The 26,596-nt window shown below is 51.1% G+C and overlaps 2 protein-coding genes and 1 long non-coding RNA gene across 4 annotated transcripts in view; 1 reads left to right on the top strand and 2 right to left on the bottom strand.

The window, feature by feature from the left end:
* Ranbp3 (RAN binding protein 3) overlaps nt 1–13,182 on the bottom strand; it is a 37,685-nt gene extending 24,503 nt beyond the window's left edge. Inside the window, exons 1-2 of one of the 2 annotated variants that reach the window (XM_027416821.2) lie at nt 13,038–13,182; nt 888–943 (exon numbers count right to left, since the gene is read on the bottom strand). In XM_027416821.2, the coding sequence (XP_027272622.1) occupies nt 888–943; nt 13,038–13,059 (78 nt within the window). In that variant the 5' untranslated portion in view covers nt 13,060–13,182. The remainder of the gene's footprint in view (nt 1–887; nt 944–13,037) is intronic. The other variant, XM_027416822.2, reaches the window with a different exon arrangement.
* Nucleotides 13,183–13,216: 34 nt separating this feature from the next.
* Nucleotides 13,217–16,767, top strand: LOC118238820. The gene is made up of 2 exons (XR_004770035.1): nt 13,217–13,442; nt 16,165–16,767. It is a non-coding gene; the product is annotated as an uncharacterized LOC118238820 (long non-coding RNA).
* A 4,042-nt stretch (nt 16,768–20,809) lies between these two features.
* The window catches only part of Catsperd (cation channel sperm associated auxiliary subunit delta), a 39,172-nt gene continuing 33,385 nt past the window's right edge, over nt 20,810–26,596 (bottom strand). Inside the window, exons 19-22 of the mRNA XM_035445091.1 lie at nt 24,166–24,294; nt 22,184–22,370; nt 21,739–21,896; nt 20,810–21,110 (exon numbers count right to left, since the gene is read on the bottom strand). Of these exons, the coding sequence (XP_035300982.1) occupies nt 20,810–21,110; nt 21,739–21,896; nt 22,184–22,370; nt 24,166–24,294 (775 nt within the window). The remainder of the gene's footprint in view (nt 21,111–21,738; nt 21,897–22,183; nt 22,371–24,165; nt 24,295–26,596) is intronic.

Raw genomic sequence — 26,596 nt, forward strand, 5'->3', positions numbered from 1 at the left:
GGAAACCACTCTTGTCACCAAAACAAACCAGCAGCTTCCTAGGGCCTCCAGATGCTTCAGCAAAAGACAGGAACAGACAACTGAGTGGTTCAACACCACCACGCAGGCAGTGTGGCCCTGGCAGGCATGGAGGTGGGACAGGCAGCAGCTTCCCTCCTGAGTACAGACCCACACAGCAGTGGCGGCGACTATAAGCACCATCATCTGGCCATCAGCAGCCCCCAGCTGATTACCTAGACGATGTCAAATACTGCCAGCCTCCCAATGGATGCAAACGCAGCAGAGTCACACAGGCTGGGAGCCAGGCCACCAGCAGCCTCGGTCCTCTGACATGCCTCTGACCCCTACACACGGCTACGTCCAGGACAGTACAAATGGATGGCCTTGAGGACAGTCAGGTGGACTGTGGCATCCTTGGCTATTGCCTCTCCCTACGGGGCAAGGCCCAGACACAGTGCCCACTAGACATGCAGTACATGGCCTCTGGGGTGATATCTCCTCAGAGAGGGAGACACCAGCTCCATAGACAGGAAGCAGAGGCAGGGACAGTAAGCCCCAGATTATTTCAGATGCAGTGACATACCCAAGCTAGGATACTTTCCTGAGGTGCTGGGGGTATAATGGGGGCTGTGTGCTCCATGCACCCCAAGATGTGCACAGTACTTGCTACTCTTAAACTCACCAACCTCTGTCCTTCCCACAGTCCCTCTGCTCTAGCTTTTCCAGGATAGGGAGACAATTCTAGAGCACAGTACTGGGACCTGGGAGGGTGCTGGAGATCTGTCACGAGCGCATGTTCTGGTCTCCAGCCTAGTTTCCACTGGCTTCTTAGGAGACAAAGCAAGTCTGAGGAAGGTGTGTATGCAGAGTGCACAGTGGTCCCTTACCTTCTGTCCTTTGTCCTTCTGGAACACAAAGACGGATGGTGCAACAGCAGGCTTTTCTGCAAAAAGAAACACCAGTGTTTTCCCAATGCTGCATCTGAACAGTCAACATGACTCTTGTTTCTTGTCAGCTAAACATACATGTATAAATATGCCAGTGCGTGCGCACAGGTACCCAACAACATACACACATGCAATGTGTACAAAAATAATTTAAAAGCACCTACATGTGGAGTCCCACAGTAACATAGCCCTGTTCCTTTCTGCATTCACATTCCTGGGGCAGGACTGGGGTTCGAGAAGTCGGCAGAGTGCGAGACACCAGGGCATCATATTACTCCTGCCTAAGAGCTAGGAACCAACTCTGGAATTTTTTTTTTTTTTTTTTTGAGAGGGGGGTTGCTTCATTTTTGAGACAGGGACTCGCTATGTGTATCAGGCTGGCCTCCAAGTCACAGAGATGCTCCTGCCTCTGCCCACCAAGTTCTGGGATTAAAGGTGTACACTATCATGGCTGACTGGCAAGCAGTTGGTCATTAGGCTCCTGCTCTTTAGACAGTGACCCAAGAAACCCAACCAACCTGGTCCCCATAGGTGCTAATTAAAAGGACTTATGCAACAATGCCATGACTGCCCAGAGGCAGACAGTGGCAGGTTCTGTACCTGATGGGACAAGACGTGCAACCGATGGTGTCCTTGTGGCTATGGTAACTCCCATGAACACCACAAGCCCCTGAGGTTGCATAAAGTAAGCCTAGGCACTATATATGGTGCACAGTGCTGGAGAAAGCCACAGTGCCTGGTCTGGTAGATATGTGTGTGTCCATGCTTGGCACATATGGAGAAGACATGGGGAGGAAAGGAACACAAGGCAACCATCAGGGAGCAGGCTTGAAAAGGGACACACAGAAAGGCCCATACTCATACACTCTCCTAGAGAAACAGGACTGATGGGGGATGTCCTTCTGTATATATGTTTCTCTTATTGGTTGATGAATAAAACACTGTTTGGCCAATGAGGCAGGAAGACAGGCAGGACTAGGAGATGAGAATTCTAGGAAAGGTAGGCAGAGAGAGCCCGCCAGAAACAGATGACATGTAGCCGTCAAAGTAGCAAGTAACGGGTCTGGGCACTCTCCAGTAAGCCAAGACCACGTGGAAATGCATAGGTTTATAGAAATGGGTTAATAATTAAGACAGAGCTAGCCAATGAAAAGTCCTAGCCATCAGCCAACAGTTTAATAATTAATATAGCGTCTATGTGCTTATTTGGAGCTGAGAAGGGCAGCGGGACCTGGTAGGACAAGAAACAATCTGCAACACAGGACACCACTGGGCTTGACTCTGGGACCACAGATGCTAAGCAGGCAGGCTGCTAACAGGTGACATTCTCACCACCTCAGTCCCCAGTGCCCCAGTGACCATTCGTGTCTGGCTGTCTGCCTTATAGCCCTAGTTGAAGCTCGAGTGTCACCAGAGAATGGCATTCTTTCCAGTCAGGCTAACACCTCTTGTAGCCACAGCCAGCACAAATGACAACAGGGGGAGGCGGGAGGCTGGGCAGAAGAGCAGCTCACCACAGTCTGTGCCAGGTCCCTGGAGCCCTGTCAGCACCTCTATGATCCAGGTAGGCAGCTGAGCTAATGCCCGGCCTAAGCTCCGCCTCTGTACCCAGCACCAGTGAGATGTATAAGGAGACAGCACTTGGCCGTCTTGGTCCCTTTCAACCCATCCTCACTCTAGGCTTGTGAGGACAGCACCTTGGCCCAGGAGACTGGCTCATGAATGCATGGCTGAGGTTATGAGAAGAGATACTCTCCTTCTACTAGTGCTGCCTGGGCACCTGTGACTACCTAGGAACTTGGAGCAGGGCAGCTACAATGCAGAGGACTGGCGATCCTAGGATGCTCTGTGTGTGTGTGTGTGTGTGTGTGTGTGTGTGTGTGTGTGTGTGTGTGTGTGTGTGTGTGTGTGTGTGTGTGTGTGTGTGTGTGTCAGGCCTCAGATGTTGTCAGGCCAGGAAATGGTACCTGCTACCGCTGAAGCCAGCCTTTCCCTGCCACCTACCCCTAGGAATGCAGCTCACCACAGTCCCTCAGTACCAATGAGCATGTGTGCCCTAGGTACATGTGTCAGGTCAGCAGGAAAGCCAGGCCTCTCCAGGAATCTGGTGAACACAAAGGACAGAGCCTGGGCTGAGGCAGAAAGAGCCATCAGACAAGCTACAACTGCAAGGAGTTCAGAGGCATGCTTAGCTCGGGACAGCAGTAGTTGGAAGCACTGAGGCAGGTGACATCAATGCATACCAGACTCACCCTGGCCTGGTTCTGACTTGGAACCATCCAGACCTGCCTTACCAAGGCCCCAGGTATGACAGATACCCAATGATAACAACTACAATCTACCCACTCCGGGCAGGACATGTGGCTCCACGAGTACAACACCCACCTAGCATGCACAAAAACCACAGAAACCACACGTGGTGGCACACACACCTGCACTCCTAACTGACACTTGGGAGGCAGAAGCAGGGGGATCAGGAATTCACGGCCAGCCTGGGATACATGATACATGAAACCACCTCAAAAACAAACAGGGATGGCTCTCGAGATGGCTCAGTGGGGTAAGATGCTTGTTGGCACTCATTGGACCCACGTGCTAAAGGTTGTCCTGAGTACAAATGAAGAGAGATGGTACTGGAGACCTACTCAGAGGCCAAGCGTAGTTCCTGCTCTTGAGGACCTGGGTTTGGTTCCCAGCATCCACATCAGGTGGCTCATGCCAGAGGACCCACCACCCTCTTCTGGCCTCTACCAATACTGTAGTCACGTGCACAAATCCACACACATAATTAAAACATCTCTTTAAAAAAACAGAAATAAGGCCAGCACTGGTGGCACACGCCTTTAATCCCAGCACTCGGGAGGCAGAGGCAGGTGGATCTCTGTGAGTTCGAGACCAACCTGGTCTACAGCACAAGTTCCAGGACAGCCTCCAAAGTTACACAGAGAAACCATGTCTCGAAAAACCAAATAATAAAAAAAAATAATAGTAATAATAATAATAGTAATATAATAATAATAATAAGGGGCTGAAGAGATGGCTTAGCAGTTAAGGCTGCTCTTCCAGAGGTCTTGAGTTCAATTTCCAACAACCACATGGTGGTTCACACTCATCTATAATGGGATCTGATACCCTCTTCTGGTATGCAGGCATATAGAGCCCTAAAAAACACCCTGGCTTTCCTCCACAGGGGAGTATAACAGAGATGGACAGAGGCTAAGGGAGGAGAAGAGGGTGCAGGCACACAAGGAATCCCAAGGCTGGGGGACAGGAGTGAGCCCCGAACCCTCTACTCCACACAGAGCTTCACAGCTATTACAGGCTCCCAGCAAAACAGTGGCTGGCCAGCACTCGGGAGGCAGAGGCAGGCGGATCTCTGTGAGTTCGAGGCCAGCCTGGTCTCCAGAGCAAGTGCCAGGATAGGCTCCAAAGCTATACAGAGAAACCCTGTCTCGAAAAAAAAAAAACAAACAAACAAAAAACAAACAAACAAACAAACAAAAAAAGTGGCTGGCTTCATGGGCATCTCAGACCCCACGAGCTCACTTACCAAATGATACACCACCCAGGAGGCTGCAAGGTCACTGGACCCTTACCTGAGACACAAGCCCCTCCTCTCAGCTTTGTATGCAATTCTGTCCTAAATGACCACAGGCTTGGGTCTCTGGAGGGGATGGAGTTCACAGGCTGGGGAAGCTGCTTTGCGATCACACACTTGGTCCCACTCTGGTTTGTTACTGGGACCTTCATGTGTGAGGAAGGGGTAGATGCTGTTCCCATGTCCCCAGGACAGGAGTTCTTTCAGGATGCACGACAGGCAGCTACAGAGAATGATGTCAGTGCCCAGACAGGAGCTGGGGAGGATCCTGCACACTAGCCAGTAGACGCTGATGCCCATAGCACTCACATCTGGCACACATCAAGCAAACTCCCAAGTCACACCTGTACCCAGTATGGTGGGCTTCAAGGCCCCAAGTCACTGCAGGAAGAAGCCTGGCTCTGGGCCAGTGAACTCTGTGTTTGGAGTGGTGATGGGAAGCCGTCCTAACCATATGCTCTGGCCTCAGGTCCTGGCTTGTTGAACCTACTATTCCCTCTTCAAAGGGAGTAGGGGGCCAGCCTGGTGGAGGTAAGCAGCTACATGGTGCTGTCTTGAGTCTTCCTGTGGCCTCTGCCATTCATCTGAGGCAGGCACATCCTCTCTGGGTTTCCCTAACCTCTAGCACTTCCTCCACGCTGCTACAGGCTCTATACAGCCAGCCTCACCAATGTATCAGCTGTGACCCCAAGGCCTCTAGAGATGGGCCAACCCTCTACCCTCCTTTGGAGGTGTGACATCCAGAACAAAGCACCTGTCATCTAACACCCTAGGTGACAACCACCTGAGAGGAGCTTTGGGGACTGGGTCACAACAGCAGGCAGAGACAGGCAGAAGGGAGGAAGCAGGAGCCTGTACTTCCTTTCTGCCTCCAGAAGGCACCTCACTTGTCAGGCATCCACGACAGCTGGACAGTCACTGAAGTGCTTAGCGCCTTGTCAGCAAGGCAATAGTGTCCCCACCTTCTTACCCTCGAACACCACCAGCAAATATCCATCCAGATTGCTGGGCCCTGGGCCAGCCACTTTAATCCAGCAGTTAGCGGTCATGTGAACAAATCTGCACTGAGCAGAGGTCACTGTGAGCTCTGTAGTGGGGAATGAGGATGCCTGTGGCCTGTGTGTCTCAGGCTTCCTAGCCCTGCACCAGGAGGGTGGCACCTAGAAACATCTTCCTGTGACGTCCCTGGAAGTTCCCTGCTGTCCTCATGGAGGTATTGGTGGGGGCACTGCTTGGGTAATGCACTCTCCATGCCATCTGCTTTTTCTATGATGACTTTCACCTTGTACTCCATGTGAAAACCTTCCCGACACAGTGGGAGCAACACAAGACCTGTGGCCAACACATGGAGCACCTGTCATTCCCACTCTTGGCTAATGTCACTGCACTGGTGAGGCTGAGTACTGAGTGTCCAGGAGGCACAGCACAGGCCCAGGAGGTCTTGGCCACAGGGACACCAACAACAGCAAAGGACCGGCCTCTGTGGTGAATGACCACTGTGCCCAATGGCTCAGCTCAACAGGGGACCCACAGAAGGATGCCCCACGTATGTCACCTCCTCCAACCTGCTGTCCCTACAGCTTGGGAGAAGCCCCCTCACACTGAGTCTGGCCAAACCCCAGAGACCTCACAAAAGGGAAGAAAGGGAAGTGACAGGGAGTCCCTAGCCTAACAAACACAGGGTGGCCTAACACAGACTTGGTGAAGTCAAAGTGAGAGAAGGCTGCTGGGGAAAGCCCCCTGTAACCCAGACGGAAGGAAACCTGAGGCCTCCGGAGCACACGGTGGTGGGGTGGAAGTGTGGGTGTATCCAAGGCCACCTTAGCCACTTGGATCCTGGGTGAGTCTGAAACAGCGAAAGGTATATGAAAGCTGTGTTCAAGTGCCTGAGGACACAGTGACCCACACAAGATCCAAGGCAGTGTTAGTTCCTGTCACTGCAATCACACTCAGGACCACATGACAAAACATTGAGGCCACCTGGAAGCACAGGCCATGCATGCAAAGGCAGCTGCTAGCCTTCAGGTGACTAACAATGATATGCTCGATGTAATACTCGGTGGCTGGCAATCCCAGAGGCTTGTCGCAGACTCTGACAGAAGGCAAGATGAGCTGAGAACCTGTAATGCCAGGTTAACTAGGGAAGCCAGAATCAAGTAACAGCAGCTGCATGAAAGGAAGGGGAGTGTTCTCACAGAAGTCACTCGAGCCTTGAACCACAAAAGGAGGCACTGTGGTGGCCCCTGCCAGAACATGGAAGGGCTGCACTTCTGACACTGGAAGCACCCAACACTGACAGAGATCCCAGCAGCCATGGCATGGAAAAGAAGAGCAGGTACCTCATACCTGGCTGGCTCCATCAGCTCACTGCCACACAGGGCTGCTCATTGCACTTAGAGTATGGCAGGTGGAGATGGGGAGGGTCACCACCCAAAGCACAGGACCAGAGAGCCACCAACTGCCAGTTCAACATCATGGGAAGAAAGCAGGTCAGGTCCCTGTCCCAGCAGACTTTACTAGGGCAGATGGCATCACCCAGCAGAGCCTGGTGTCTGGACACCTCTCTGGGGTGACCAGGTCTCTCCTAACCTGCTGGCTCTCTATCAGGAGTGATCCTGGAACTAAGGAATTAGTCCTTCTGGTGACAGAGGATCAGTGGGTGTGGCTGATGTCCTGGGGAGTCACCACTCATCCTACACTAGCCCCATCGACAGCCCCATCCTGCCCCAGTACAGCAGAGGGAGCATGGACATCTGCATTTGTGGCCAGCAGGACCCACTTATAGCCACACTGTACAGGGCCAGTCACTCAGAATAGCTCCTGTCCTACAACCCCACCAGTGGCTCCTCTTGCCTAGTGTCCAGATGCAGGAAATGAGATGAGACAGAAGCCTGCTGGCTGGACCCAGGCCCCAGAAACCCAGGCTCCACCCTGGAGCTGTTCAGCAGCAGCTAAGAGGTGACCAACTTTCCTAGTGCTGGCCCAGGGCCTTTGCTCACCACTGAATCACAGCCCAGCTAATGTGTGTGTACATGTATACACTCTTTAAACTCTTGCTGGCACAGGCCTGTTGTCCCAACTACCTGGCAGGAGCTAGGTGAGGTCATTATGAGGTTGCAGCCCTGCAGTGGTCCTGGGATCCTGGACGTGGTGAGGCCTGTTGGCTGCTGCCCTCTGAGCACTAGCAAAACAAGGACAGATGGTACCCTGCAGTCACCACAGACCCTTGGGAAGTTAAGGGAATGCTCAACCAGGGTCCAGCAGACTGGGTTGGGTGAAAGGCAGCAGCCAGGCCAGCATGGAGGGAGACGCACAGCAGACACTGAGGTGTCCACATGCCCTCAGTCTTTCTTGGGAAAGGGGTGGCAGCTGTCTGCCCCCCAGCCGCAGCAAACCCCGAATAGACAAGCTGGCCCAGATCAGTTCCTCATTTTCAAACCAAGTCAGAAACCTAAAGCCTTCCCTGAAATTACAGAGCCCAGGCCGATTGCTAATTAAAACACACACAGAAGCCCCAATGGAAGTGAGCTCTGCTGGGCCCCATGTAAGGTGACAACTTCTACCTGTAGTGCTCCACTCTGCCTTCCTGGAGATTTTTAAATTCTCTGGGTACCCTGGGCACAGGAGTGTGTGGGATGCTTCCCTACACTGAGGGCACCTGAAGGAGAAGCCTGTACAGAGGAAAACAGATGGAGGAGCCTGCACTACTGCCACCAACCTTGCATGGCTGGGAAGTAAGCACCTTGGAGAGCTACCAGCCTTCCAGCACAGGTCCCTGTGCCTGAACCTTCCCTTCCATCCTGTCGCCACTAACCATCATTCTTTTTTCCCTTTTTGAGTTTTGAGACAAGGTCTTGCCAAGTGCCCAGACTAGCCTTGAAACTACTAAGCATGTAGCCCAGGCTGGTCTGAACATGAGATGCTCCAGCTTCAGCCTCCCAAGTGCTAGGATAACAAGCCTGGGCCACTGGGCCCAGCTTCTCCAAGATCATCTGCCTTCACTCACTCCAACTTGACCCCATTAAACAGACACTGACACTGTTTTCAGAGGGTAAAGGTTCTGCAGCCCGACTGTCCAAAGCCCCTGTGCTATTACTCCTCCTCTACTAGAGTCAAGGTCTGGCACATAGTCCCAGTACTACCTTTCTTCACCCATCTATGCCAGCACACAGCCCTGTGCTCTTCCTTAAGTGTAGGACATGAAAGGAGGTAAAGAGAGGCCAGGCACCAAGCCCAACTCTGATGGTCACAGGTGACATCTGAGGCCATATAAATGTCACAACTAAGGGCAGGACCCGTGGGCTGCAGGCATCTGCAATGCCTGGGACAGCACCTCTACAACCAAGGAGCCTACCCCAGGTATCCACAATGCCCAGGTTGAGAAGCCCTGGGCTACAGGGTCATGCAGACAGTAATAAAGGGACAGAGGTAAGCCTTCTGGGCTCCCTCCCATCAGCCACTTAGCTAGGGTCATCTCAGTGGAGTAGAGCCCCCACAACTTACTCATTCTACTTCTTCCCCACCATCCATCCATGTCATACCGTGGATGGAAGCTGAGACCACTAAGCCACACCCAGAGCTCTTCTATCTTTCTTCCCCCCTTTCTCCTCTCTCATCCACCACTGAGCCTGAGCTGCCCATGTCTGAATTGGTGGATCAGGGTGGGGACAACAGCTGCCAGTGCGCACTCACTACCTCAGACAGAGACTCACCAAGGCACCATGAGACTGGGGGGCCGTAATCTGCACTCCCATTTTGCTGGTGGGAAAACTGAGGCCTCAGTTCAGAGCAAAGAAAGAGCACTAGCCTGGTTTGCTCTAGGGTAGAGCCTATGCCCACCATCCTCTGACACTCCTGGGCTTTACCTGAGAGATGACTCTGCAGCTACAGCAACTCATAGAGTAAGGCTATGTATGGAGCTATTTTAGGAAGTCATGACCCTGGGGTAGGAGACCAAAGACAGGTGTGCTACTAAACCTAAAATGTATGGGACAGCCCTGTCCAGCCCAAGGTGGCTCCTGGTTTCCACCATACACACACACAGCTTTGCCAGGAACTCAGCTGGCCAATGAATAGCTAGAAGCCACTGTTGGCCCTGTTGGATCCCACTCTTCTGTGCTATCTCCATTCCTGCACCACAATCAAACTCTTCTCCACCCTACTTCTATCCAGTGTTGAGGGACTCCCGAAACAGGATGAGGAGTGTGGAAAACCTCACTCCATCCTGTCTGTCTCTCTCTAAGGAAAGAAGCAGTGCAAGGGGGACTTCTCAAAGCCATGAACTACAGAAGTTCTACAGAAGGGCTGCCAGTCCTTCTATGAGATCACCATGGCAACAAGAGCCTGCAGGATGCAGCAATAGACTACAACTGATGCTTCCTTACATGTGAGCAGTGTGTACCTCACCTGAGCTGCACAGACCAGGGCTCTGTAACCTGGTCTGGCCTTGGCAGTACAGGAATCCAAGGGCCTGGAGACCTGGAGGTAATGGGGCTACCCAAGCACTATACTAGATGGAAATCAAGCATCTATGGACTGAAGAAGGCTGGAAGGTGTGTGTGTGTGTGTGTGTGTGTGTGTGTGTGTGTGTGTGTGTGTGTGTGTGTGTGTGTGTGTGATGACTCTGAATGCCCAGTCATGTTAGATAGCCATTACTTCAGAATGCCTGAGATGGGATGGCCCAGGGTGGAGAGATGAGATGGATGAAAGGAAGCCTGGGGAGGAAGACAAGGGAACTTGGGTATGGGTCTGGAAAGGCAGGAGCCACAGCCCTAGGACACTCATGACTATGGGGTAGGTACTCCATGGCTTCAAAACACATAGACAACAGAGCCAATGCTAAGGGACTGAGTGCTAGCCCAATATGCACAGTCCTAGGCTCCATGCCCAATATCATGTCAGCCTCACACTTGTCATCCCAGAACTAGGAAAGTGGAGGCAGAAGGATCAGTTGTTCAAGGTCATCCTCAGCTACACAACAAGTTCAAGGCCAGCCTGGACTACATGACACTGTCTCAAAACAAAAACAAACAAACAAACAAAACACACACCTAGCTTACAAAGGTGACAAGACATCAAACACTGTGCTGGGAACATGTCCAAGAGACGGAGTGTTCTGGAAACACATAGTGGTCAGAAATTGATAGATCTGAGGCACAAAAACTTCACCCTTGACAGGACTGGGAGTGGGGGTACGACAAAACAGGAGATGGGCACAGCCCTTCCTAGGCACAAACTTCAGTGCCAAACATTCTCCCATTTCAACTTTACAATCAAGCGAGCAATTTACTGTGGACAGTGTGTGTGGGAGCTGTAGGAAAACACAGCCCCAGGGAACAGCAAATCCAAAATGCTCCAAGGCCCATCTCAGCAACAACCCTCAGCAATAACCTCCTTCCCTGGCTCCTTTCCCATGGAATAGCTAGCTAGCTCTTGGACAGCTTCTGGAACAAGCACTGCTCTAGAAGCAGGGGGCCCACTAGTGATGGAGAAGAAAAACTCCTGCCCTGGCAGCGCTTCAGCTCCAGCAGAGCGTAACCTAGCCTGCTGACTGACAGCTGCGACGGGAAAATGAAGCAGGGCAGAAGGGACAGGAAAGGTGGCCACCAAGGAAAACAGGTGGCCAGGGAATTCCTCAAGAGTAAAGCATCGTGAAGAAGAACAGACCACCAGGGTGGGCTGGGGGTTACTCCAGACAGGATATCCAGGCTCCCAGCAGGCCGGGGCACAGTGGGCCAGGGAGGGAGGGAGGAAGGGCCTGTGTAGGAGGGTCACCCTAGCTTCTGGTTAAGGCGCAGCAGGAGTAGAGGTAGAGGGGAAGACACCCTGTGGAAACGAAAGTAATGGTTCTGGGCTATGAGGGACGTTCCCACTGACACCACAGAAGACAGGCTGAGAGACAGGACCAGTTTTCTGGGAGGGGCCTCTGTTCCAAACAGGACATAACCAACCCCAAAGGAGATCTCAATGACACTAGCCCCATGTAATAGTGCACACCTGTCATCCCAGTACCTGAGAGGTGGAGGCAGGAGAGCCAGGACTACATGGCTAGCTTTAGCTATAAGGTGAGTTTGAGGACAGCCAGGGCTACATGACTAAAACACCAAATATAAAACCCTAACAAATTTTAAAAGTATGGGTTTAAAACACATCCAAAGAGTAAGTCACTTCAACCTCTAGTTCTCTGGTTCCCCTACTGCCTCCACCCACAAAGGCTCCTTAGAAATGAGGTAAAATAGACATGAATGGGGACCTTAGCCCAGGACACTCTGGTTCATACAGACCTGCCTCAAGCAACTTACCTACAGCTACCTACCTTTGAAGGCTGGGATGAAGATTGAGTTTGGCAGGTGTAAACACTACCTCCATACTCCAGGCACCATCCCAACGCCCTCCCCTACCAGTGCCAAGTGAAGAACCCCACATCACTGAATTTTCTACAGAAGGCTCAGGAATATTGCATGGTGGAGAACCAGGTCCCTGCTGCTATTAGCCTGCCTGTAGTTGCCAAGGGAGAAAGGACAGGGCTAAAAATAGACCTCTGAAGGCCCAAAACTACAACCCAGGAGCAGCCCCCAAGGAAGAACATCAGAGGACATCAGGCTGCAGGACGCCTGACTATGAGACTGAGGAAGTGTAACATGGCCCAGAGTGCTCAGATGGGGAGTCAGGGCCCCACTGGGGAGGGTTCATAGAGCAAAGAAAAAAAAAAAAAAAAAAACAACAGGCAATTAGGACCTGCATATCAGGTGGCCAAGCCTAAATTAGGGGATATGCAACCCAAAGGACTTGAGGGACTGGTGGGAAGAAGGATGCAAGTTCTGTGGCATATTTGGGTAGCCTTACCATATTCACACTACAGGGGACGGTATCACGGTGTCAAAAACAAAAACGGGATGGGCAGAAGCAGTTGAGACTTTCAAGACCAGGTGGTCAGGCTTAAATGGGGGGCATCAGGTGCACCCCAAAGGGCACGGAAGCCAATGGCGGGAATAGGGGCTCCGGGTTCGGGTTTGAGCACAGCTCGGAATGCAAGCCACGGGTCGGGGTGGCCAAAGACCTCGTGGGATGACTGGGAGCTGGGCCTAAGGCCAGCCCGGGTACGGAGGCCCCGGCCTCAGGCGAGGGGGGCGGGGAAGGGAGCGTGGCGCGCTGGGCCGGCGAGCAGGCCCGAGGTCTCGCCCCACCCGAGGCCGCGGGGCCGCGTCTCCGGCCCGTTGGGCTTCCGGGGCGGCGTGCGATGCGAGAAGGCCTCAGGTGGCGGTCGCTGCGCGGCTCAGGAGCCTCGAGGCCGGGCGGAGACAGAAGCCGGGCTGCCGTGAGGAACCGGGCCGAGAACCGGACGCCATGGAGGGGGGGCCCGCCGGGTGCCCAGACAGGACGAGGCCGGACTCTCGCAGTCTGAGGCGCTCACCCTTCGGCTCTGGGGCTCCCTCAACCTCCCGCCCCCCACCCGCTCGCCACCAGCTGGCCTCGGACGGCGCCTCCCCTACCTTCGTTCGCCAGGTCCGCCATTTTACTTCCTTAAGCCCTCCCACAAGGCCCCGCGCCCGGCCCCCCGGGCTCCGTCTGCTTTCTGCTGAGGACTTCCTGCGCCTGCGCATTCCACCAGCCGACGCCGGGGCGCGGAGGAGGGCAGCTCGCACCGGCTCGCGCGCCTGCGCACTAACGGTCCTCTGCCCGCCTCCTCTTCCCGCCCGCGAGAGGGGCGTGGCTAGCGCAGCGCGCATGCGCGCAGGGCAGCGTGAGTGTGTCCCGGGTCCTCAGGTCCAGGCGTTGGCAGGATGCTAAGCGGGACGCTGTCCGCACGCCGCGCATGTGCACGGGCGAGCGGCGCTCACTGGGATCCCGCCGCTTTCCCTGTGGTTTCTCTGGCGTGAACCGAGGCTAACTGCTAAGTGAGTCCTTTCCACAGGCACGCAGGGGTGACCCTGCACCTCAGGCCGCAGTTTCCATTTGCTCGGCTTCCCTAAGGCCGTGTAGGAGGGTGAGGAAGAGGCAAAGTCAGGTCACCCCTGACTTCAGACACAGGCTGTGCAAAGAAAGACTCAACCCAGCACGCCCGAGGCACAGGCAGAGGCAGGTGGAGCTCTGTGAGTTCGAGGCCAGCCTGGTCTGCAGAGCGAGTGCCAGGTTAGGCTCCAAAGCTACAGAGAAACCCTGTCTCGAAAAACCAAAAATAAAAGAAAGAAAAGAAAAAGAACAGAAAATCTGGGCATCGAGGTTACATCTGTAAATGGGTGTGTGTGAGAATGTGGGGCGGCTGACCTGCAGTCCTCCATCTATAAAACACACTCAAAAACCCATGGCTATGGGCTGGAGAGAGGGCCCAGAGGTTAAGAGCACTGCCTGCTCTTCCAGAGGCCCTGAGTTCAATTCCCAGCACCCACAGGTTGGCTCACAACCATCTGTAATGAGATCTGGTGCCTTCTTCTGCTTATAGGCATACACACAGGCAGAACACTGTATACATAATAAATAAATCTTTAAAAAAACAACAATGAGCCGGGTGTTGGTGGCACACGCCTTTAATCCCAGCACTCGGGAGGCAGAGGCAGGCGGATCTCTGGGAGTTCGAGGCCAGCCTGATCTACAGAGTGAGTGCCAGGATAGGCTTCAAAGCTACAAAGAGAAGCCCTGTCTCGAAAAAAAAAAAAAACAATGTAATGCAAATTTTAAAAAATCTCCATGGGCAATGTTGTTTTGTTTTGTTTTTGAAACTGCAATACATCAACACTATACAAATTTATTGGTTTTGTTTCCAAGGGTTTTTTGGGTTTTGGTATTTCGAGACAGGGTTTCTCTGTGTAGTCCTAGCTGACCTGAAACTCGTTCTGTAAACTAGGTTGGCCTCCACTCTGAATTCTCCTGACTCTGCCTCTTGAGTGCTCATTTAATGGCGTGTGCCACCAGTTCCTGGCAATTTTTTGTAGGTTTGCTGTTGTTGGTGGTGGTGGGTTTGGTTTTGTTTTTGGAGACAGGGTTTCTCTGTGTAGCTTTGGAGGCTGTCCTGGAACTAGCTCTTGTAGACCAGGCTGGCCTCGAACTCACAGAGATCAGCCTGCCTCTGCCTCCCGAGTGCTGGGATTAAAGCCGTGTGCCACCAACGTCCCGCATTTTTGTAGGTTTTAAAAAAAATTTATGTTTCTGAGTAGTATACCTGAAAGTATGTATGCGCACTATGTGTGTGCAATACCTGCAGAAGCTAAAACAGGGCACTGGACGCTTGGAAAGGGACTGTGGATGAGGATCATAAGCCAACTATGTAGTGCTGAGAGCCCACTGCAGTCCTCTGAAAGAGCGACAGGCGCTCTTACTACTGAGCCATAGTTCTGTGTTTTGCTATCACGGTGCTAAGGATGGAACCCAAGTTTTCCATCATGCTAGTAAGGATACAGCCTCTCAGTGGGGGATTCTAGGCAGGAGGGTGGGGGCGTGCTCCACCCCTGACCACACTTCAAGGCCCTCCTCGCTGAGAGATTCTAAGAGGGGGCTCCACCCCTGGTCACACCCCGAGCTCCTCACTGGAGGATTCTAGACTTGCTCTGCCCCTGAGTTACTCTGCTCTCCCAACTCTGTAAATGGTGACAGCTCACGATCATGTTGAACAGTGTTGGTTCTGAAATCACTTCTACTTATCTCTCGCCATCTTCATGCCTGGCCCTCATCTCCAAAACACAGTTGAGATCCAAGGCCCTGTTTCCAAACTGCCCCCATTTTTTTGCCATCCTTTATTTGCTTCTTCTGGCTCTCCAGGCTCTGTCTAATGCACAGTAGCAGACTCAGTAATCTTGGAAATCTAGACTAGGAACATGAGGGGATCCCTGCAAGTATCACACAGGGAAAGAATGAAAACCCCAGTGCAGACTGACTTTGTCAACCTGGATCAGACTTCGGGAGATAATAACAGGTGGTTTATTCCCAACGTAAGTCCAGTATAATTTGAAAAAAGGTTTCCTGGTGTAATACAATCCCGTTGTACAAGAAAGCGTAATTACTGAAACACAACTTGGTACATGTCATTTCTTCCAAGAAGATGGGTTCTAGAGACAGAGTACTGTACTAGCTTAAGGGCCTAAGGATATAACCTAGTATGGTCCACACAGATAACATAGAGGTCATTTGGGCTATTAGCACCTCCAGTCTTGGTTGTAGGAGCTTGATGAGGCCTGGGCCCACAGATAACGCAGATCACTGGGCTACTAATCACTCCCAATTCCCAGCTTTCTGGATGGAAGAAGAGGTTTTTCATCATGCCTGGTTAACATTCCTGGTCTTGTGGGCACAAGGACCTTCATGTTATGCTCCCAACAAGAACATGAAATATAAATGTCATGCATGCCTTTAATCCCAGCACTTGGGATGCAGAGGCCGGTGAATCTCTGTGAGTTCTAGGCCAACCTGGGCTACACAGAAAAACACTGTTTCCAAAAGCAAAAAAGAAAAAAATGCCCTGACCAAGCACTTGTAGCTGACCTGGGGATGACTCCTGGGCCTACTTTGTCACCCCCTTGCTCTTCACAGACATTCAATTAAAGTCACCTTCACAGAATCAGCTCCTGGAGCTCAGCAAACTTCGGCCTCAGGACCTTTGTGTTCACTGTTTGGTTTCTGTTTCAGATCTTCATCTGGGAAGGCGTCTGTCTTGATCAGTGTCCTATCACTTCGAGGAGACCCCATGACCACTGCAACTCTGACTGGCCTAGAGTTTGCATCAATCCCCGTGCCTTAACTCCCAATTCCTGGGAACATGGATGTGTGCATACAACACAGCTGCCTGTCTTCCCTGTGTATGTGTGGCATACACACACATGTGAACTGGGATGTGTGTGCACGCAGAGTATTTGTGCAAAGCAGAGGGTGTTGAAGCCCTTCTCTGCCCCTGCCTTATCACTTCAGATAGTGTCCCTCACTACATTGGCAGCCAGCAGACCTCAGCCCCAAACAGTGCTAGGATTACAGGCACTCACGACCATGCCTGGCTTTTACGTGGTTGCTGGGGATTCAAACGCAGGTCCAAATGCTTTACCAGATGAGCCGTTTCTCCAGCTGCCATCTCTCGTCTTTTCCTCTGTGTTACTGGGTCTTGAACCCAAGACCACATAGGGGCCAGGCAGGTGCTGTGTCCTTGACCCCAGCCTCTTACATCTGGCTTGTCCAAGCAGCCCTGAGTGGGTTTTGTTAGGTTTGTGCTTAAATTAAAGGTTCACTCTATGGAACATACACCATGGAGAGCATAAAGAGTATATTAATCATGGAGTTCATTACAATAGGAGAGCAAGAAATAGAAGAACAGAGTAGGGCAGAGTAAGAGAGAGAGAAGTACAGAAAGAGCGTAAGAGAAGAGAGAAGCTGGGCGTTGGTGGCACACGCCTTTAATCACAGCACTCGGGAGGCAGAGGCAGGGGGATCTCTGTTTCGAGGCCAGCCTGGTCTCCAAAGCGAGTGCTAGGATAGGCTCCAAAGCTACACAGAGAAACCCTGTCTCGAGAAAAAAAAAAAAAAAAAAAAAAAAAAAACAGACAGCGTAAGTGGGTGTGGTCTGTCTTTTAAAGGGGTCCTTTACACCTGCATGCAGATTTAGTTCCCATGGAACCCTGGGCTGACCAGGGTACTGCCCGAGTGGATTCTGCCAGGTAACAGGGGCAGGCCAGCATAATGCCTGAATCTTTCAGGTTTCCTGTCTTCTGCCCTGTCTCTGACCCTGTGAACTTCCATCCACAGGATGCTTTCTTGGCTATTGTGTGAGACTTACAGCTTGACTTCATTTAAAATAGGTGGCATACACATGACTTAATCCCAGCACTGGGGAGGCAGAGGCAGGTGGATCTCTATGAGTTTGAGTCCAGCCTGGTCCACAAAGTGAATTCCAGGCCAGCTAGGGCTGTATACTGAAACTTTTGTTTCAAACAAACAAAAAATAAAGCAATAAGCCCCCAAGGCATAACAAGTAGACCTCAGTGAAACTACACAAGGAAACAGGCTATTAAATTGTAGATAAAGGGTCTGCAAGACAGGTCAGGGATTAAGAGCACTGGCATTTCCAATGTCTCGGATCACTTCCTGTTGCATACAAGTCAAGATGTAGGACACTCGGCTACTTCTCCAGCACCAGGTCTGCCTGCACGCCACGATATCCCACCGTGATGACAATGGACTAGACCTCTGAAACTGTAAGCCAGTCCCAATTAAACATTTTCCATATAAGAATTGCTGTGGTCACGGTGTCTCTTCACAGCAATGGAAACCCTACCTAAGACACTCTGAAATCTTCTCTTTTTCTGGACCCCATAGCTCCTGATTCTCTGAGTGTCCTCAAAAAGCCACTGCTAGGTTCTACCCAGTAGGTCACAAGGAGTCACTGAACATAGTGTGACGTAGCTTCAGCTGCACAGAGATTTGTTGACCCAGAACCACAGGGATGACAGGACAGGACCGTTGTCAATTTTCAGGTCTCATCCACCCCCTTGGTATTGTGTGGCCAGAGGGAGAAGGTGTCCTCAATACACTGGCCATGCCCTGCCTCTTCCACTTCCTGTGGAGGAGGTAAAGGCCTGCTAGTATTTTAAGAGCTAGCTTTATTATTTGTGTTGTGTGTGTGTGTGTGTACACATAAACACAGTTCCTGTGGAGGCCACAAGAGGGCGCTGCAACCCCAGGAGTTAACTGACAGTTGTGAGCTGCCTGTTTTGGGTGCTGGGAATGGAACTCAGATTTCCTTTGCGGGAAAATTATTCTTTTCTTCTTAATATTATTATTATTAATTAGTTATGTCTTTGAGCCAGGGACTCATGTAGTTCAGGCCTTGTACTCCCTGCGTAGCCTAAGATGATTTCATTCTCCCAGTGCCCAAGTCCTGCCTAGTGATCTTTACTGTCACACACTGGTTGTTGGTGTTTCTGACACCACAGCGTTTCACTCTTTAGTCCAGGCTGGCACAAACTTGTGATCCTCCTGCCTCACCTTCTCCTGTACTGGGTATGTGGATAGAATACGCGGGTCCTCTGAATCCCAAATCCAAGCCTGCCCAAGTCCTGGGAAGAGGTTTGCACATGTGGACCACTGGAGGGCAGCAGAGAACCCGCTGTCAGCGCCTGGTGCATGCATGTACTTAAATGTGTGCGTGCATGTGCGTGCCTGTCAACGCAGGGCATCAGGTGTCTTCCTCACTTTACCCAAGGGAACCCCTGCACCCCCGCCGTGCAGACTTCGGCAACCCCCCGTGTACCCCCACCCCACAGACCCGCCATTAAGTTGTTTTGGGTACCAAACTGCAGCCCTGGAGTCACACAGCCCCTGCCTTTATCTTCATTTCAGGGCCTCCCACTTACTCCCCTCAATGCTGCTCCATGTGGGTTCTGGGAATACGAACTGGTGTCCTCTTGCTTGCATGCAGAGGCCTGGCCCACATATGGGGGTTCAGGATGACACCCCAACTTCTCCTGACCATGGGGACACTGCTTTGGAGAAGCTAGAGGCAGTCCAGGCAAAGTACGGGAAAGAGAAAAGGGAGCCAGGACAATTGAAGATATGGTTCTGAGGTAGAGTGCAGCCCAGAATCCCCCAGTGAGGGGCTGGGGGCTAGTCAGGTGTTGCAGAGTATTTGTTTACAAAGATATGTTGCATTTGCTTATGTTGCAGAATATTTGTTTAACTACGTAAAGATGTATTACATTTAATTATGTAAAGATTGTTTGCTGTGTCATTTTGCCTGCCTAAGGCACCTGATTGACCTAATAAAAAGCTGTATATCCAATAGCAAGGGAAGAGGTGGTACTTCCAGAAAGGGAGTAAGGAGAAGGAATTTAGGCTCAGGGGAAGAAAGAAAAGAGATGCCAGGGAGGTGCCAGGGGTCAGCCAGACAAACATGAAGCAGCAAAGTGGGACACACAGAATGAAAGAAAGGTAAAAAGCCCCAAAGGCAAAACGTAGATGAACAGAAACAGGTTAAATTGAGAGATAGTGGGATAAGCCTAAGCTAAGGCTGAGCATTCTTACTTAATAAGTTTCTGTGTCTTTATTTGGGAACTGGTTGGCAGCTCAAAGAAAAGGGTGGAGCCCCTGCCTAGAATTCCAATGAGGGGCTGGTGACTGGTAAGGTGTGGAGCCCCTGCCTAGAATCCCACAGTGAGGAGCTGGGGGTATGATTAGGGGTAGAACCCAACCTAGAATCCCCCAGTCGGGGACTGGGGGTGTGGCCAGGGGTGGAATCATGCCTAGAATCCCCCAGTGAGGGGCTGGAAGCATGGTGAGGTGTTGGGATCCTGGAAGCTTAGTTTCAGACCAGTCTATGACTGCTTGTCCAATGGATCTTCACAAGGACAGTCTCACTCTGCAAGGACCAGGGGACTTGGGACATTGCAGAACACAGGTGGGACTGTGTGGCCTGCATGCTCTCTTCTTTCTCCTAATATTGATGATTCTCTTGGCAGTTTTAGTGTTGTTTTGTCAGTCATGTATTGGACAGAGGTGATCATTCCTGGAAGCCCCATTTTTTTTCTCAAATATTTTCCCCTCTGGGAGCTGATGCTTCTCAGGTTTCTTGTCTGGGGATGCCAGCTGTCACTTGAGACCTCAGGAGCTGATGTGGTTCAGGACTGACAGCATGAGAGGCAGATCACCCCTGTTTCCGTAAACATGTTTTGAAGAAGATTGTTGTTCTTGAAAATGTGTGCCAATGTCAATCATCTTTTAGTTTTTTATAGACAGGATGTACCTGGCCTGATATTTGCCCAATCTAGCAAAATGGTAAGTGTTGGTAAAAGTTGGGGGAAAAAAAACAAAAAACATACTTGTTTTTGCCGGGGGTGGGGGGGTGGGGGAAGGGGTGGTCAACACTGGAGGATGGGAAAAACTTGTTTGTTAGGATATTTGGTCTATAAATAAAGATGGCTGGAGCTATTCAGGGTCAGCCACTTCTGTGAAACTCAACTGGTGGTTGGACAATTCATTTCTTCATGCCTATGTCTCAGGACCTGAACCCAGGCTGCAGCAGAATTTGGCATGGACGGGTGAAAGTCCCTTTGTATAGAATCTCCCAGTGAGGGTCTGGAGGCTTAGTCAGGACGGAGCCCCTACCTAGAATCCCCCAATGAGGGGCTGTAGTCATGGTCAGGTTTGGAAGGCCTGGTTGTTATGGACACTATCTGATCACTCTTTATATTTAACAGTTTATTGGGACAAGAGCCAACATGTAACACACATGGAGGTCAGAGATCCTTCACTGAAACCCCTGTGTGTCGGCTGTTTCTGAAAGTCTGTCGCTCTACATACTTGGGGTATTCTCTGACTCGTCCCTCACCCTCCTGGGGCGCAGCCACCGTGGCCGGAAACCCTGCAGCTCAGGGGAGTTGCAGATCCCCAGGCAGCTCTGGAACATCACGGAACAGAAGTTCTTGAAGCGCTGGCCCCTCTCCGTGTTCAGTTCCTTGGGAATGACATAGACCAGCCATATGCTCAGCAGCGTTGTCATGACAAGCAGCATGATGGTGAGCACGGGTGGGAACATCGCCATGGGTAAGGCCCCATACACGTACACGCTGAACATGGTGTCCAGACTGCAGTAGCTGCAGGCGACAGTGGGCACAGGCTGTCCTGGATTCTTACTCCTGTTCACACAGCCAGCTTCCTCTTGCATGTGGGTACTAAGAAGTGTGTTTTGTTTGTTTGTTTGCTTGCTTGCTTGCTTGCTTGCTTCGGTTTGGGAGTTTGTGGGGAGGGGGGCTAAGGACAATCACGTCAGCATTTGAAAGGAAAACATGGTGACAGGCCAACTGAACTTCAGCTGCTGCCAAGAGGAGAATGATGGGAGAGCCTCTGCAACCAGGCACACAGAGGACAAACAGTCTCAGCAAGGGGAGGGAATCTTTAGTGAAAGCCAGCAGCCCAGGGTGTCCAGGGGAAGCAAGGGGGAAGAGTGGGCCGAATCCCTGCCCTTCACATGGCTACAGCCTAAAGGCTGTTGCTGCTGTGTGACTTTTGACCCTGATCTCATGTAGCCCAGGCTGGCCTCGAACTAGTTATATAGCCGAGGATGTCCTTGAACTCTTGAGCCTCCTGTGTCAGTAGTCCAGACCCTCATTTCTGGGATGACAGACATGCACCCCCATACGTGGAATCTGCCAGATGTCTTGGACACAAAACTTGTGTCACCTCTCCTTGATATCCCCCAGCTGTAGTGTCCCCTCTACTCACCTGTAGTATGGATCCACCACAGACAGAAGGAAGGTATAGATTCCATTTCTTTGGCCAAAAATAACCCTATTGTCTGTCCGGCCACCTAAGATCTGATACTCAACCTCTGGCCATAGCAGGGGGTTGTTCTTGTTGTCCTCGTGGCAGCTGACATAGTTCTGAGGACAGGGACAGAGGGATGTCATTCCTGACGACCAAGACCCTCAAACCTCTGTCCATCACACAGGCCATGCCATCTCTTCCACTGAACTCCTAAGGAAACCCCTGTAGGTAGGGCCTTAGGCCTTCTAACCCCATCCCCAGCCTCCTCCTTCTGCTCTTCCTGGGACTCCTGGCAAGATATAGCCTAGGCTGGCTTCGAACTTGCCTTATCTTGGGTGCTCCAGCTCCACAGTGATGGGATAGCCAGGAGACACCAGAACAGTGTGGGTGGGATCCCACCTACCTCTCTGTTCCAGATGGATGCTTGGTCTATGCTGGCCACCTCTGTCTGAAAGGTACTCCAGTTCTGAGGCTGTGACCGGCAGTTTGCAGTGGCGGCCGTCAGGGAGTACGAATAGGTGACTATCCCATTGATCTCTGTGATCACATACTCGGCATTCATGATCTCTTCTAGAATCCCGTTCTTCCACCTGAGACACAAGATGAGGCAGCAGGGCTCCCTGGGAGGACACTGCTGGGGGGGGTCACCCTAATGGAAGACGTGGGGAAAGAATGGGGGAGAAGCAGAGAGGGAGGGGATCCAGCCACTGTGTACAAGAGCCCTCCCTGAAAGGGAGCCAAGGATCTTTGAGTAGAAACAAGTTTGCTATGTTGTGGGATTGGGTTTTGTTTGTTGTTTCTGTAGCCCAGGATAGCCTTGAACTTCTGATCCCCCTGTCTCCACTTCCCCACTGCTGGGATGACAGGTGTGCACCATGGTGCCTGGTTTACCGAGTGCTGGGAATGGGATCAGGGATTTCATGAAATAAAGCAAGCGCTCTACCGATTGGCCCTAGCAAATGGAAAGCGCACAGGCTACTTATCCCAGATAGATTTGGATGATGTCCATGGATATCATCCCAAGGATTGAAGCAACCCTGACATAGGAGGGTTGAACCAGCCATGACATCTAAATGCTGGACTAAGCTTCTTGTTTTCCGATTGAATTTGCCTCAGTAGCTGAGGATTGGAACAACCTGGACACACAGACATTAAGCCAACCTTGACAGGCAGAGGTTAGACTATGTGGGGAATGAGTGTACAGGCCTCAGGGATTTCACTGCTCCCTGAGCGATGCAACTTAAGGAGCAGGCACACAGCATTGCGGTTTCAACCTAGAGAGGACTTCAAGGCTGCAGAGAGTCTGGCAGTTCAGCCTGTGCTCGCAGTGCTTGGGGAGGTCAGGGATGGGGGGAGAGTTTGTGGCCAGCCTAGGCTATACGAGACACTGCCTTAAAGCTAAGTGACAAAAGCAGAATTGTGTTCCAAAGAGCCCCTAGTGATGGCAGTCCTCAACACCTCCAGATACTCAGGGGATGAACAGAATTTACTGACAGCTTCTGGGAACTGCGGAAGTTCTAGATCCAGAAGCTTTTGCCAGGGAGCTATACACACTGCCAAAATCCCTGTGTTTAGGGAAAAGTCTGAATAAGTTCAACATCCACACAACTTTTCCCCTTATTGTTTTTCGAGACAGGTTTTCTCTGTGTAGCCCTGACTGTCCTGGAACTCACTCTGTAGACCAGGCAGATCCTCCTGCCTCTGCCCTGAGTGCTGGGATTAAAGGTGAGCACCACTGGCCCCCACCTCAAGATAATCTCTTTAAAACAGAGTCTTTCTGTGTAGCCCAGACTAGCCTCAAACTCGAAATCTTTCTTCCTCAGCTTCCTGAGTGCTAGGATCACAGGTGTGTGCAACTGCACCTGTCTCTTGAGTGTCAATGAGTTTCTATGTGGCTCTCCCTTCATTATCATATCTGTCTGACAAACTCCTACTCATCCTTCAAAACCCCACAATCTCATGGAAACAGACATCGCTATGGTTGAGGACAGAGTGGGGAGAAAAGAGAATGAAGGGAAACAGTAGACTGCTTGGAAGGACTCAGAAGAAAAAAAAAAAAAACATAATCCAGGCGTAGTGGCACAAGAGATGCCAGCACTTGGAGGCCTGGGGCAGGAGTATGAAAAGTTCGAGGCCAGACTGGGCTTCATAGTGGGTTAGAGGTTGGCATAATATGAACAAAAAGAGAAGAGTCAGAGGGCTCACTGTGGATATCTGCAAGTCAGGCTGAGGCCTTTCTCACACCAAGACCTGGGCCCATGCCTCTTTAGCTTTGGACTCAGTAGCTGGGGCTGACTCAGGACAGACAGAGTGAGATGAGAAGGGGAGACTGTCCCAGGAGGAGGACATGGCTAGGGCAGGGCACCGGAGCAGCATGGAGCTTACACTTCCACCACAGGCTTCCACGGCTTGTCGTAGTAGACCAGACGAGGGCAGCCCAGCTCCTTGTACTGATAATATACCAGCAGGTCATTCTGGGCACGGGCATTGTGGTTTATTGGATCATATGCTTCCCTTTGAAGAGACAAGGAGCATGGTGATTAGAAGCCTATACCAACACCCAGGGCATTGTATTGTTCTTAAATCACAGGTTCCTGGATCTGACTCGGGTCCTGGCAGCTGCAGAGCAAACTTTGCTGAGCCCTCCCTACCAGGACTGACCTGTAAAGACGCTTTTCAGATTTATATTTATGTGTATGACTGCTTTGCCTGCATGTGTTTCTGTACACCACGTGTGTGTGTGTGTGTGTGTGTGTGTGTGTGTGTGTGTGTGTGTGTGTGTTTTGAGTATCTGTTTGTGTCTGTGTTCATGTGTGTGTCTGTCTGTAAGTGTTTAGTATCTGTTTCTGTCTGTATGTGTGTTTGTGTCTGTTTCTATGTGTTTATGTTTATGTCTGTATGTTTGTGTGCCTGTGTATCTGTGTGTGTTTCTGTGTATTTGTTTGTGTGTCTGTATGTACGTGTGTGTGTGTGTGCCTTTTTTAAAAAGATTTTGTTTGTTTGTTTATTTATCATGTATACAACATTCTGCTTCCATGTATATCTGCACACCAGAAGAGGGCACCAGATCTCATAACGGATCATTGTGAGCCACCATGTGGTTGCTGGGAATTGAACTCAGGACCTCTAGAAGAGCAGTCAGTGCTCTTAACCTCTGAGCCATCTCTCCAGCCCCGTGTGTGTGCGTGCGTGCGCGCGCCTTTTTAGTCAATGCATTTTAAGCCAACCTCAAGTGTCTCCTGAGAGGGGACCACAGCTAATCCACTGACAGCCTCACAAAGACCAAACTGAACCCATCCCAGCTTCCTCCTCTCAGACCCATGTGTGATTAGGAATCCTTGGACAAACGGCTTTGGGAGTCACACCGAGATGGCCCAGGAGTGGGGAAGGGACACTGTGGGTAAAGGCACTTGCCACCCAGCTGGTGACCAGAGTTCACTCTCTGGGATCCACATGCTGAAAGGAAAGAGTAACACCCATAAATTGTCCTCTGCCCACCACATGCCACTTTAAATGAATGAATAAATAAATGAAATGAAATCAAAATGCTTTTAAAAAGCATTCATTTAGACAGGGTTCTTCTCTCTCTAAGTCTACCTCTGCCTTTACCTCCCCCACCCTCAGGGGAGAATATCAGTTCTGAGCAAGCAGTGGACACTAAAATCCACAGATGTGTAAACAATGGTGTGAGCAGGGCCTGTTGGTCCACATCTGTCCTTCCAACTACTCAGGAGGCTGAGGCAGGAGGACTGTTGAGCGTCAGACCCTGTCTCACAAAAAAAGAATAAGAAAACAGGCTGGAGGTGTGGTCAGGGGTGGAGCCCTTGACTAGAACCCCTCAGTAAGGGGCTGAGGCATGGTCAGGGGTGGAGCTCCCACCTAGAAATTACTAAGACTAAGTGTGTTTGGTATTACATCAGAAAAAAAGCCTTGTGCTGCCTCCCTGAGTGACAGACTGCCACAAACCCTGCAGCACTAATGCTGCCCTTGACTCGGTGCTAGTTAGTTTCATTAGTCAATTTGATACGAAACAGGGTCATCTGGGAAGGGGGAATGTCAGGTAAGAAAATGCCTTCATAAGATCAGGTTTGTAGGCCTGAGTTCAAGGCCAGCCTGGCCTACACAACGAGTGCCAGGAGAGGCTCCAAAGCTACACAGAGAAATCCTGTCTTGGGGGGGAGGGGGAGACCAGGCTGTAAGTAAGCCTGTAAAGTAATTTTTAATTAGCGACTGGGAAGGCCCAGCCCACTGTGGGTGGGGCCTAACCCTCGTCCGGTGGTTGTGGGTTCTATAAGAAAACAGGCTGAGCAAGCCATAGGAAACAAGCCATTAAGCAGCACCCTCCATGGCCTCTGTCTCAGCTCCTGCCTCAACTTCCTGGATAATGGACCACAAATGTATGTAAGCCGAAACAAACCCTTTCTTCTCCAAGTTGCTCTTGGTCATAGTATTTCATCACATCAGTAGAAATTCTAAGATAAACTTGGTACCAGGGGTCGGATATTGCTTTGACAGACAGGACGATGTTATTTTGGGGAGGATTGTGGAAGGAGTCTGGAACTTTGGGCTGGAAAAGTCATTGAGCGATAAGAGCTCAGAAAGCTGTTGTGAGATCTTAAAAAATAGGAGTGTTGAAAGAAGTGCAGATGACAGAGACCTGGCTTGTGGAGTTCCAGAGGAAAATTTGAGAGTCCCTCAAAGATTATTAGGGCTCTTCATTTGACATTTTGTATTAAGAATCTCTGATTTGTGACTGGGCATGGTGGCACATGCTTTTAATGCTAGCACTGGGGAGGCAGAGGCAGGTGGATCTCTG

The sequence above is a fragment of the Cricetulus griseus genome, chromosome 5 (genome assembly GCF_003668045.3).
Source record: "Cricetulus griseus strain 17A/GY chromosome 5, alternate assembly CriGri-PICRH-1.0, whole genome shotgun sequence".
Classification (NCBI taxonomy): Eukaryota; Metazoa; Chordata; class Mammalia; order Rodentia; family Cricetidae; genus Cricetulus; species Cricetulus griseus.